The following is a 13,433-nucleotide window of genomic DNA, read 5'->3' as shown; positions in this document are numbered from 1 at the left end:
AGCTTCCGCATCGAGCCGTCTGTAAACAATGACAACATGAAAATGAACAAACCAGCTATTACTTCCCATTGCAAATCTATTTTTATCACATTTATCACACTAACTGGTGATCTAAAGTTGAAATGCAACAGTGTGTGTGTGTGTGTGTGTGTGTGACTACTGTGTGTGACTACTAACTCAGCAATCAGTGTTCCAGTAGTTCTCTGATGTGACAACTCTTCCCCCAGAGTTACATTAACGGTTCCAACATCCATTTTCCGACTTGCTCTTTATGTCACTAAATGTGATTTAATCAGTGGAGTCCTATTAGTTTTGGCCCTTTTATTTGTGTCTTCCATTGTTTTATTCTGTAAAGACAAAAAGTGTCAGCCCCAGTCTGCAGCCCCGCCACTTGGTATGTTATAAAGCTGAGGGATGGGGATTCAGCCAGCGGAGTTCTCCGTCCATCGCACAGACAGGAAGAAAGAAAAGTGGAGGTGTATGTTTTGTGGTTAACTACTCATGGTGTGATTGTGGTAAAGTACAGGAACTCAAGTCCATTTGTTCTCCCGATCTGGAATACCTCACCATCAAATGCCGATCGCATTACATCCTGAGATAATCTTCTTCTGTCATTGTCACGACCATGTATTTCCCCCCGAAGCCGACCCTCCGACGGCTCTATAGGAACTACGCATATCCTCAGGCCCAATTTATTGTGGCAGGGGACTATAATAAATGAAATCTGAGGAAAACACTACCAACGCACAATAGCACATCTCCTGTGCTACTCGCGGATCGAGCTCTCCCCCTTTGACAAGGCCCTCCCTCGCCCTCCCTTTTGGCAAATCAGGTCATGCCTCCCCTCCTATAGGTAGAAACTTAAACAGGAAGTACCCATGGTAACGACTCTTGAACGTTGGTCTGACCAATCGGAATCTATGCTTCAAGACTAGGAAATGTTCTGCATTGCCTCAGAACAATATTGACGTATACACTGACTAGGTGACTAAGTTCATCAGGAAGTACATAGAGGATGCTGTTCCCACTGTGATGATTAGAACTTATCCAAACCAAAAACCACGATAGATGGCAAAACTGAAAGAGCAGACCACCACGGCAAGGCGACTGGGAACATGGACATGTACAAACAGAACAGCTATGCCCTCCGTAAGGCAATCAAAGAGGCAAAACAACAGTACAGGGACAAAGTGGAGTCCCAATTTAACGGCTCAGACATGAGACATATGTGACAGGGACTGCAGACAATCTCAAGATAAACACCTTCTTCGCCCTGTTTGAGCAAAACGCATAGCCACCGACGTGGGCCAACAGCACTCATCAGGACTGTGAGCTCTCGTTCTCCGTGGCTGATGTGAGTAAGACATTTAAGCGTGTTAACTGTCGCAAGGCTGCCGGCCAAGGCGACATCCGAAGCCGTGTCCTTCAGGCAGACCAGCTGCCTGAAGTGTTAACCTTTCTAGGGCAGGCGTTCCACTAGCGGAACCCCTCGACAACATTCCGCTGAAAAGGCAGCGCACGAAGTTCTAAAATATTTTTTAGAAATATGTAACTTTCACACATAGCATCTCGTTAATCTACCCATCGTGTCCAATTTCAAAAATGCTTTACAGCGAAAGCACAACATTTGATTATGTTAGGTCATAGTCAAGTCAAAACAACACACAGCCATTTTTCCAGACAAAGATAGGAGTCACAAAAAGCAGAAATATAGATAAAATGAATCACTAACCTTTGATGATCGTCATCAGATGACACTCATAGGACATCATGTTACACAATACATGTATGTTTTGTTCGATAATGTGCATATTTATATCCAAAAATCTCAGTTTACATTGGCGCGTTACGTGCAGTAATGTTTTGATTCCAAAACATCCGGGGATTTTGCAGAAATACTCATAGTAAACATTGATAAAAGATACAAGTGGCATTCACAGAATTAAAGATAGACTTCTCCTTAATGAAACCGCTGTGTCAGATTTCAAAAAAACTTTACGGAAAAAGCATAATCTGAGAACGGCGCTCAGAGCCCAATCCAGCCAATGAAATATCCGCCATTTTGGAGTCAACAGAAGTTAGAAATATCACTATAAATATTCACTTACCTTTGATGATGGCACTCCCAGGAATCCCAGTTCGACAATAAATGACTGATTTGTTCCATAAAGTCCATCATTTAGCCACTCCTTTATAGTAGAATCCTCAAACCAGTTTCTAAAGATGGTTGACATCTAGTGGAAGCCATAGGAAGTGCAACCTCATCCATATCCCACTGTGAATTCAATAGGGACTGGGTTGAAATTCGACCAACCTCAGATTTCTCACTTCCTGTTTGGATTTCTTCTCAGGTTTTTGCCTGCCATATGAGTTTTGTTATACTCACAGACATCATTCAAACAGTTTTAGAAACAGGGTTCTACATAGAATCGTATATAATATTTCACAGCATGCTCTATTGCAGAGATATTTTTAGAATTGTTTATTTTACTGTAATATCTGTACATTTATTGGTTAATACATTTTATGATACACAGAGATTAGTTTTCTAAACTAATCCAATCTGTTAGTAATTTTGGTTGTTCCAGTTTAGATGATCGAGGTTATTTAAGTGATAATGCACAAGAAGCCCGTGTTCTGGAGGATATAATGGCATGGGTGTTGTTAGGCCCTAGACAAACACCGGCTTTGAGGGTTTTATCACTTTTATACAAAGGGTTACCAAAATATTCAAATAACGATTTACATATTTTCATTTAACGTTTTAATTAATTTAGTCATACTATTCATCCTTCCACAAGATATAGTCCCAACACAAATCTAGGGTTGCTACCCAAGCCGGCTGGTCTATCGGTTTGGTTGCCAGAGAATTTAGAACGACCCAGTCGTTCGTTCTAAATGTTCTATTGCCATGCTTTCTGGCAACGTTCTCATCCCTTGCTTGCTAGCTAGACAACTATGGATAACTTAGTCACGTCAAACAGTGCAGACAGAATAACAACAAAGTAGCTGCATTAGCATTTGTTTAAGCTGTTTTCTAGTGACATTTATTTGGATACATCCATAACAATGAGCTAATGATGCGCGATTTCACCTGGCATAGAAAATGTGATCTCCTCAGGACTCTGGTGTTCAGAGGACCTAGCCAACAACACAGCTAGCAGAATCACTTCAAACTGAAGCTGGAAAGACTGCAAACTAGCTGCACTTTGTTTCGTTTTACCTGTTTTCTATTGATAGTTCTTTGTATATATCAAGAAAATTATGCCAGCTGATTCATGATTTCGACTGACTGAGAAAAGCTGCCTGCCTGTCTGTCTCATCCCGACTCCTGACTCCCGACACGTTTGCTGCTATGGGACAGCTGGAGAATGAATTTGAATATTGAAACAGTGTTGCAAATGTCGGAGAGACCGACTAAATTTTATTCAAATCTCTACTGTTGTAGATGCTTTTAATAGTGGAGATCAAGTTTACAGATGGCATGGCTGGGTTGATGAGACGGTGGATTCAGATGGAACAGATGGAACAGAGTAAATTGGCTAAATCTATGACGTTAAAATGACTGTGGTAACTTATGGAATAGAAAACAGCTGGAATACGGTTTTAACCAATCACCATTCAGGATTAGACCCACCCATTATATAAGATACATGTATTGTATTGTCATAAATAATTTCATTTGAAAGGCTGATAAGGTTCTTGGTAGAACCCTTCATAGAGGCTTCTAGGTAGAACCATATACAGGGGGTTCTTTGAAGAACCCTACATAAAGGGTTTTTAGATAGAACCTTCTACAAAGGCACCAAAAGAGTTGCCCAATGGGGACAAACCAAAGAACCCTGTATGGTTCTTCTTAGCACCTGTTTTTCTTAAAGTGTCGAATCAGTCAATTCAGTTGTAGTTTTAGCTTTAGAGTTTCCAACATTACGTTTTGGGCGGATACTAGCCAATCTTGATACAATGTGTTACCATATAGCATTGAAAATAGTCTCCTAACCAAGGGACAAAGAGTTTAAACATACAGGTGAAAAGAAAAAAGGATTTGCACACAGTAAACACGATAAAGTAACAGAGTTAGTAAACACACTAAAGCTTACCTTTCAATTTGTCTGTCCATGTTAATCTCTCTACTCACCTGCATGTGTTTGTGGATAATATCTCTGTCCTTTCTGTGAGAAAGTGGACACAGTGTATAGGTAGTGAATAGATATTTCTGAAGAGCTGGAGAGAGTTTGGTACCGTACACAATACACTGTATACTTCAGTTTTATTTCGACAAGGTGATGTTGAAATGCAGTGACAATGAGTCATCAAAACCATAGAAACAGACGATTACAAACACCCCCATATAATATACCCCCCTAAAAAAATGACATCCAATTCAATCATATTTCATAGAATAAGACCGTCATAAATACCCATCACTATTCTAAAGCTCTGGTGCTGTGCTAGACTGAATACCAAGTGTATCACTATTCTAAAGCTCGGGTGCTGTGCTAGACTGAATACCAAGTGTATCACTATTCTAAAGCTCGGGTGCTGTGCTAGACTGAATACCAAGTGTAACACTATTCTAAAGCTCGGGTGCTGTGCTAGACTGAATACCAAGTGTAACACTATTCTAAAGCTCTGGTGCTGTGCTAGACTGAATACCAAGTGTATCACTATTCTAAAGCTCTGGTGCTGTGCTAGACTGAATACCAAGTGTATCACCATTCTAAAGCTCTGGTGCTGTGCTAGACTGAATACCAAGTGTATCACTATTCTAAAGCTCGGGTGCTGTGCTAGACTGAATACCAAGTGTATCACTATTCTAAAGCTCGGGTGCTGTGCTAGACTGAATACCAAGTGTAACACTATTCTAAAGCTCTGGTGCTGTGCTAGACTGAATACCAAGTGTATCACTATTCTAAAGCTCGGGTGCTGTGCTAGACTGAATACCAAGTGTATCACTATTCTAAAGCTCGGGTGCTGTGCTAGACTGAATACCAAGTGTAACACTATTCTAAAGCTCTGGTGCTGTGCTAGACTGAATACCAAGTGTATCACTATTCTAAAGCTCTGGTGCTGTGCTAGACTGAATACCAAGTGTATCACCATTCTAAAGCTCGGGTGCTGTGCTAGACTGAATACCAAGTGTATCACTATTCTAAAGCTCGGGTGCTGTGCTAGACTGAATACCAAGTGTATCACCATTCTAAAGCTCTGGTGCTGTGCTAGACTGAATACCAAGTGTATCACTATTCTAAAGCTCTGGTGCTGTGCTAGACTGAATACCAAGTGTATCACTATTCTAAAGCTCTGGTGCTGTGCTAGACTGAATACCAAGTGTATCACTATTCTAAAGCTCTGGTGCTGTGCTAGACTGAATACCAAGTGTATCACTATTCTAAAGCTCTGGTGCTGTGCTAGACTGAATACCAAGTGTATCACTATTCTAAAGCTCTGGTGCTGTGCTAGACTGAATACCAAGTGTATCACTATTCTAAAGCTCTGGTGCTGTGCTAGACTGAATACCAAGTGTATCACTATTCTAAAGCTCTGGTGCTGTGCTAGACTGAATACCAAGTGTATCACTATTCTAAAGCTCTGGTGCTGTGCTAGACTGAATACCAAGTGTATCACTATTCTAAAGCTCTGGTGCTGTGCTAGACTGAATACCAAGTGTAACACTATTCTAAAGCTCTGGTGCTGTGCTAGACTGAATACCAAGTGTATCACTATTCTAAAGCTCTGGTGCTGTGCTAGACTGAATACCCAGTGTATCACTATTCTAAAGCTCTGGTGCTGTGCTAGACTGAATACCAAGTGTATCACTATTCAACTGAATGTATTTATCCAGACATCCTGAATGTTACTCAGTGACCATTAAAGCTATTGAGGATCAACAGAGTATATGCATTGTATAAATCTAAGTAAAACAAACAGATAGTGCTGATATTATCAGAATTAAAACAATGCAGCATTAAACATTTCGTCCCCCTCAATGATACCCCCCCTTCCCCCGGCAAATTCAAACGAGACTATGCTGATATTACCTGTGCCAGTTATAGTGCCACCTTGTGGTCGATATGAATGTTCTTGCATATGTTGGGTCTTGTTGACAGTGTTTTCAACATGTGTACCAAATTTGTTACAATAGAAATATCTGTGACTGATTTGCGTTTCGGACCACATGAAAGTTTATTGGCCATTACGGCCATGTTGTTTTAGGTACTAGTCTGCAATATATTGCGTTGAGAGACGTTTGTCCATCAAGTTTCTTGCTGATCGATCATTCAGTGCCAGAGGAGAAGCGTTTGAAGTGTTTTTCACCAAATTCTAAATGGTGGAATATCCATCGTGGTGGACCTTATGGATCCCTGCTGAAAATTTGTTCCTTCTGAAGAGGAGGACTGATGTCCTGAATTTCATGACTATTGGACAAACTGGGTGAGGGGCGTGACCTTTCAAAATGTGCATTTTCAATTGCTTGTTATAGTGCCTCCACCTGGCCAGTCTGTGTCATTTAGAAAATGCCAGATCTCTACAGCAAAACACATCATACAACCAAGTTTCATCAAAAACAGTCTGATATCTCAGTCTGAGATATCACGTGTGACAAACATACAAACGTGCTATCAGACAGAGACAGAGCCAAAGTCCCCTCCCCGATTTCATCATGTGGGACAATAATCAGAAAAACCTCTGAATTCTCTCTCCCAGATATGAAGTCATACCTTGTTGTGAGTCTGAGATATTGGTAATACAGGTCAACTGTTACATTGCTGCTGCTTTCTGCACTCATCATGTCTAACAGACTGACAGTGTTATATATAGGTTTTGGTTTTTCCATTTATATTTAGAGGTTGGACGTTAGCGCGTGGGGTGCACTGATTGGTGTCCCCTCGTTACTCAGTATGTGTTACACCTGTGCTGGTTTGTCATCTCATTAGTGGGAAGGTGTTGGCCCAGGTGATATTGAAGAGTGGCTGGCCCAGTGCTTTGTTAAGATCAGATAAAGGATTGTTCTTTTAGAAGTCAAATAATAATAACAAACATCAGGTAATGAACTACAGTGAAATATTGTCCCTGGTGTTTTATGAAAGACTGAACTCTAATTGAGGTACTAATTTTACAGGTCAGTTTCAGGTCAATTTCAGGTTCAAACTCAGTCTGTGTGATTGACAGGAGAGATGATTAGAGGAGTAGAGTTTTTACCACCATCATTGAGCAAAGGGCTGAAGTATGGATATAGTTTCTCAGTGAAGGTGTAGCCAGTGAAAGAGTAGATATGAGACCTGGCCTCCACATCATAAAATGAGACCTGACCCTCCTCATAATCCACAAACACCCCCACCTTCTGGGGCTTCTCTCTCATGCAGAGGTGGACACGGGTCGGGGCACAAGCTATGTACTTACTCCCATCCCTCAGGATCACTGCCCAGCGTCCATTATCAGGGCTTAATGCGACAGTCCCCTTTCTGTTGATAGACTCTCTGGCCACTCCTAAATTCCACTCAGTCTTCCCTGTAACAGTTACCTCATAGTAGAATCTCCCTGAGGAGAAGCCTTTCTTTCCCAAGACATTAACGGCAGAATCAAACCTCTTTGGGTTATCAGGGAGCTTCTGTTTTTTTTCTCCAGTTCTCACTTCTTTCCCATTCTTAGACAGAATGAGCCAGGGGCTTGCTGTATCAGGGTCCAGAATAACATCCACTGCATACTGCTGAATCCTCTTCAGCTCATCATCAAACAACCTCTTCATCTCACTCATGACTGTCTCTTCTAGCTGACACACGGCTCTCCTCACAATCCCCACACACAGATCACTGTCCTTGGTGAGTGGAGGGCTGCACAGGGATGGGAAGCTCTGGAGGAGGTTTAGATCATCCTCAGTGTGTGAGAGCTGCTCCAGCTCAGTGCTTCTTCTCTTTAGCTCAGTGGTTTCCTGCTCCAGCTCTTTAATGAGTTCTTCAGCCTTCCTCGGTGACTACAGTACATCCAGACAGATAGAGCACAGGAATTGCTCTTCATACAGGAGACTACTGGAGGTGACCATATCTAGACAGAGAATGAAAAATCAAACCGTAAAAACCCCATCTAGAATCAGTCAACTAAATTGTAGTTTAAGCTTTCGAGTTTCCAACATTGTGTTATGGAGAGATACTAGCCATTTTAGACCTGTTACCATATAACATAGAAAATAGTACTTCAACTAAAGAATAAAGAGTTTTAATATACTGTTGGAAAATAAAAATTATTTACTCACATCAAACATGGTTGAACTTAATCTTAATTTATCTGTCCATGTTAATCTCTCTACTCACCTGCATGCGTTTGTGGGTAATATCTTTGTATTTTCTGTGAGATAGTAGACTGTGTATTTAATAGATATTTCTGAAGAGCTGGGGAGAGTTTATTCCGTACTCAATACACTGTATACTGAAGTTTCATTTCAGGAAAGTGACATTGTAATGCTCCTCCCAATCCACTTCAGCAAAGTGATGTTGAAATGGTCCTTCCCTCTTCCTGGAACAGTTAACTCCTTACATGACTAAACTCTCTCAGATGCCAGTTTTCCATTGCCTGTAGGTTAGAAATTTTATAGCATAGATATTTTATTTAGATTTAAGCCAATAAAACATTATTTAAGTTAAGGTGACTGTCCACTGTCATGTTTCTCTTCATCATTTTCATCATTCACTCACTAATTCTTTGCCTTTATCTTCACAATGAGTGTTATGTTATTATCAGTTCAGAAAGGCAGACGGACAAGGTACATGTACATTTATTTTTTTGTATTTTTTTTTTTTTTTAGAATTATATACAATGATGAGTCAGAAACAAACCATTCATTACACACAACCCAATATCACATATATTTCCCCACAGTTACATTAGTCTACTATTCCAAACTGATGTCATAAATAGCCATCACTATTCTAAAGCTCTGGGACTGTACCTGACCAAATACCAATTCTATCCCTTTCAACTGGATTTGAAAAATCCTCAATGTTACTCAGTGTTCATTACAGCTAATGAGGATCAACAGAGATATACAGTGTGCATAATACCTACACTCTTAGAAAAAAGGATTCCTAAAAGGTTCTTTACGGAGGGATAGGGTTCTACCAAGAACTCTTTTGATCTGAAGAACCCTTTTTGGAAGACAATGGTTCTTTGATGATTCTTTGGAAGACAAAACGGATTCTTTGGAAAGCAAGAAGCGTTCTACATAGAACCATATATAATATTTCCCAGCATGCTCTATTGCAGGAAGATTTTCAGAATTGTTTGTTTTACTGTAATACTGCATAATGTGACTATCAGGCCTGAAGTGGCCTGTAAACCAGGAGATTCCTAACACCAATGTGTAATGGCATAACTAGGCCCTCAGACAAAGGCCTTATGATACATGCAATGCATTGTCATAAATAATTACATTTTAAAGACTAATAAGGCTGGTTGAACCATTCAGAGTGTCCTAAGAAGAACCCCCCCTTTTTTAAAAAAAAGGTGCAGCCAGTGAAGGAGTAGATATGAGACCTGGCCTCCACATCATAAAAGGAGACCAGCCCCTCCTCATAATCCACAAACACACCCACCTTCTGGGGCTTCTCTCTAAGGGAAAGGGGGGTAAAGATGGGGGATCAAGCTGCGTACTTACTTCTATCGGTCAGGACCACAGCCCAGCATCCACTATCAGGGGACAGTGTGATATTCCCTTTCCTGTTTATAGACTCTCTTATAGAATCCCTCCTTTCCCAAGACAATAAGGACAGGATCAAACCTCTTTAGGTTATTAGGGAGATTCTGTCGTGTGTCTCCATATGTTACTTCTTTCCGATCCTCAGATAGGATGAGTTCACTTTGTGCTGTATCAGGGTCCAGAGACACATCCACTGCATACTGCTGAATCCTCTTCAGTTTGTTTCAGGCAGCTTCTCAATCTCTTTATTCAGTGTCTCCCCCAACTGACACACCGCTCTCCTCAAACTCATCACACAGAGATCACTGTGAACACTGATCTCAGACCAGTCCTTGGTGGGTGGAGGGGTGCATAAGGATGGAAAGCTCTGGACTAGATGGAGGTGATCCTCAGTGTGTGAGACCTGCTCCAGGTCAGTGCTTCTCCTCTTTAGCTCAGTGATTTCCTGCTCCAGCTCTTGAATGTGTTCTTCAGTCTGCCTCTCTGCTGCTTTCTGCTTCTTCTCAATCACCGGCATAATGGGACTTGCAGGCCTGATGTGGCCTGTAAACCAGGATATTCCTAACACCACTGTGTTAGGGTATAACTAGGGCCTCAATGAAAGGCCTTATTGTATATGTTATGTCTCGTATTGGCTCCCGAGTGGCGCAGTGGTCTAAGGCACAGCATTTCAGTGTTAGAGGTGTAACTAAAGACACCCTGGGTCGAATCCAGGCTGTATCACAACCGGCCTAGATTGGGAGTCCCGTAGGGCGACTCACAATTGGCCCAGCGTTGTCCGGGTTTGGCCAGTGTAGGCCGTCATTGTAAATAAGAATTGGTTCTTAACTGAATTGCAGAGTTAAATAAAGGTTCAATCATTAAAAAAAGAAAATTCAACTACATTTTAAAGGCTAATAAGGCTGGAGGGTTCTAATCGTTCATAGAGGGTTTAGTTTTAAATTCAACTACATTTTAAAGGCTAATAAGGCTGGAGGGTTCTAATCGTTCATAGAGGGTTTAGTTTTAAATTCAACTACATTTTAAAGGCTAATAAGGCTGGAGGGTTCTAATCGTTCATAGAGGGTTTAGTTTTAAATTCAACTACATTTTAAAGGCTAATAAGGCTGGAGGGTTCTAATCGTTCATAGAGGGTTTAGTTTTAAATTCAACTACATTTTAAAGGCTAATAAGGCTGGAGGGTTCTAATCGTTCATAGAGGGTTTAGTTTTAAATTCAACTACATTTTAAAGGCTAATAAGGCTGGAGGGTTCTAATCGTTCATAGAGGGTTTAGTTTTAAATTCAACTACATTTTAAAGGCTAATAAGGCTGGAGGGTTCTAATCGTTCATAGAGGGTTTAGTTTTAAATTCAACTACATTTTAAAGGCTAATAAGGCTGGAGGGTTCTAATCGTTCATAGAGGGTTTAGTTTTAAATTCAACTACATTTTAAAGGCTAATAAGGCTGGAGGGTTCTAATCGTTCATAGAGGGTTTAGTTTTAAATTCAACTACATTTTAAAGGCTAATAAGGCTGGAGGGTTCTAATCGTTCATAGAGGGTTTAGTTTTAAATTCAACTACATTCTAAAGGCTAATAAGGCTGGAGGGTTCTAATCGTTCATAGAGGGTTTAGTTTTAAATTCAACTACATTTTAAAGGCTAATAAGGCTGGAGGGTTCTAATCGTTCATAGAGGGTTTAGTTTTAAATTCAACTACATTCTAAAGGCTAATAAGGCTGGAGGGTTCTAATCGTTCATAGAGGGTTTAGTTTTAAATTCAACTACATTTTAAAGGCTAATAAGGCTGGAGGGTTCTAATCGTTCATAGAGGGTTTAGTTTTAAATTCAACTACATTTTAAAGGCTAATAAGGCTGGAGGGTTCTAATCGTTCATAGAGGGTTTAGTTTTAAATTCAACTACATTCTAAAGGCTAATAAGGCTGGAGGGTTCTAATCGTTCATAGAGGGTTTAGTTTTAAATTCAACTACATTTTAAAGGCTAATAAGGCTGGAGGGTTCTAATCGTTCATAGAGGGTTTAGTTTTAAATTCAACTACATTTTAAAGGCTAATAAGGCTGGAGGGTTCTAATCGTTCATAGAGGGTTTAGTTTTAAATTCAACTACATTTTAAAGGCTAATAAGGCTGGAGGGTTCTAATCGTTCATAGAGGGTTTAGTTTTAAATTCAACTACATTTTAAAGGCTAATAAGGCTGGAGGGTTCTAATCGTTCATAGAGGGTTTAGTTTTAAATTCAACTACATTTTAAAGGCTAATAAGGCTGGAGGGTTCTAATCGTTCATAGAGGGTTTAGTTTTAAATTCAACTACATTTTAAAGGCTAATAAGGCTGGAGGGTTCTAATCGTTCATAGAGGGTTTAGTTTTAAATTCAACTACATTTTAAAGGCTAATAAGGCTGGAGGGTTCTAATCGTTCATAGAGGGTTTAGTTTTAAATTCAACTACATTTTAAAGGCTAATAAGGCTTGGAGGGTTCTAATCGTTCATAGAGGGTTTAGTTTTAAATTCAACTACATTTTAAAGGCTAATAAGGCTGGAGGGTTCTAATCGTTCATAGAGGGTTTAGTTTTAAATTCAACTACATTTTAAAGGCTAATAAGGCTGGAGGGTTCTAATCGTTCATAGAGGGTTTAGTTTTAAATTCAACTACATTTTAAAGGCTAATAAGGCTGGAGGGTTCTAATCGTTCATAGAGGGTTTAGTTTTAAATTCAACTACATTTTAAAGGCTAATAAGGCTGGAGGGTTCTAATCGTTCATAGAGGGTTTAGTTTTAAATTCAACTACATTTTAAAGGCTAATAAGGCTGGAGGGTTCTAATCGTTCATAGAGGGTTTAGTTTTAAATTCAACTACATTTTAAAGGCTAATAAGGCTGGAGGGTTGTAATCGTTCATAGAGGGTTTAGTTTTAAATTCAACTACATTCTAAAGGCTAATAAGGCTGGAGGGTTCTAATCGTTCATAGAGGGTTTTAGTCGTAACCCTCCAAAGATAAAAAGGGTCACGGTAGAAGTCTTCATAGACAGTTCAAGCAAGAACCTTTAGCTGATCATTTTTTGAGGGGTACAACCCTTCCTAGAGGGTTCTAGGTAGAACCATATACAGGCAGTTAACTTATGGGTACAAGCCAAAGAAGCCTGTATGGTTCTACTTAGCACCTTTTTTTTCTAAGATTGTATAATCAGTTGTAGTTTTAGCTTTAGAGTTTCCAACATTACGTTTTGGGCGGATACTAGCCAATCTTGATACAATGTGTTACCATATAGCATTGAAAATAGTCTCCTAACCAAGGGACAAAGAGTTTAAACATACAGTTGAAAAAGAAAAAGGATTTGCACACAGTAAAAACAGAAAAGTAAAAGAGGTAGTAAACACACTAAAGCTTACCTTTCAATTTGTCTGTCCATGTTAATCTCTCTACTCACCTGCTTGTTTATGGATAATATCTCTGTCCTTTCTGTGAGAAAGATATAGATATATCTGAAGAGCTGGAGAAAGTTTGGTACTGTACACAATACACTGTGTACTTCAGTTTCATTTCAGCTTAGTGGCAGTGCAATGCTCCTCCCCATCCACATTTCTTCCCCATCCACTGTTCCTCATGGAAGTTAACCCATTACATTGCTGAACTCTCAGATGACAGTTCTCCATTGTTTGTAGAGTATGATTTTTTTTTTTTTGTGTGTGTGTGTGTGTGTGTGTGTGCGCGCACACTAAAAATTCATACTCTACAGACA

The 13,433-nt window shown here is 39.9% G+C and overlaps 2 protein-coding genes across 5 annotated transcripts in view; one reads left to right on the top strand and one right to left on the bottom strand.

Annotated features, from left to right (window-relative positions):
• The window catches only part of LOC110499867 (voltage-dependent calcium channel subunit alpha-2/delta-1), a 154,587-nt gene that overhangs the window by 79,146 nt on the left and 62,008 nt on the right, over positions 1 to 13,433 (top strand). The gene's annotated exons all lie outside the window — the stretch shown is intronic.
• Positions 4,642 to 13,222, bottom strand: LOC110499870 (pyrin-like). 2 transcript variants are annotated; one of them, XM_036944955.1, is made up of 2 exons: positions 13,084 to 13,222; positions 4,642 to 8,046 (listed from the first exon to the last, which is right to left on the bottom strand). In XM_036944955.1, the coding sequence occupies exon 2, from the start codon at positions 7,757 to 7,759 to the stop codon at positions 7,154 to 7,156; it is 606 nt and encodes a 201-aa protein (XP_036800850.1). In that variant the 5' UTR covers positions 7,760 to 8,046; positions 13,084 to 13,222; the 3' UTR covers positions 4,642 to 7,153. The 2 variants fall into 2 exon arrangements, with proteins under 2 accessions (XP_036800850.1, XP_021432605.1); XM_021576930.2 differs by lacking the exon at positions 13,084 to 13,222 and adding an exon at positions 8,313 to 10,004.

This window comes from Oncorhynchus mykiss, chromosome 15 (assembly GCF_013265735.2).
Source record: "Oncorhynchus mykiss isolate Arlee chromosome 15, USDA_OmykA_1.1, whole genome shotgun sequence".
Lineage (NCBI taxonomy): Eukaryota > Metazoa > Chordata > Actinopteri > Salmoniformes > Salmonidae > Oncorhynchus > Oncorhynchus mykiss.
Note: the sequence above shows the minus strand (reverse complement) of the source record. Positions and strands in the feature narration are given on the sequence as shown.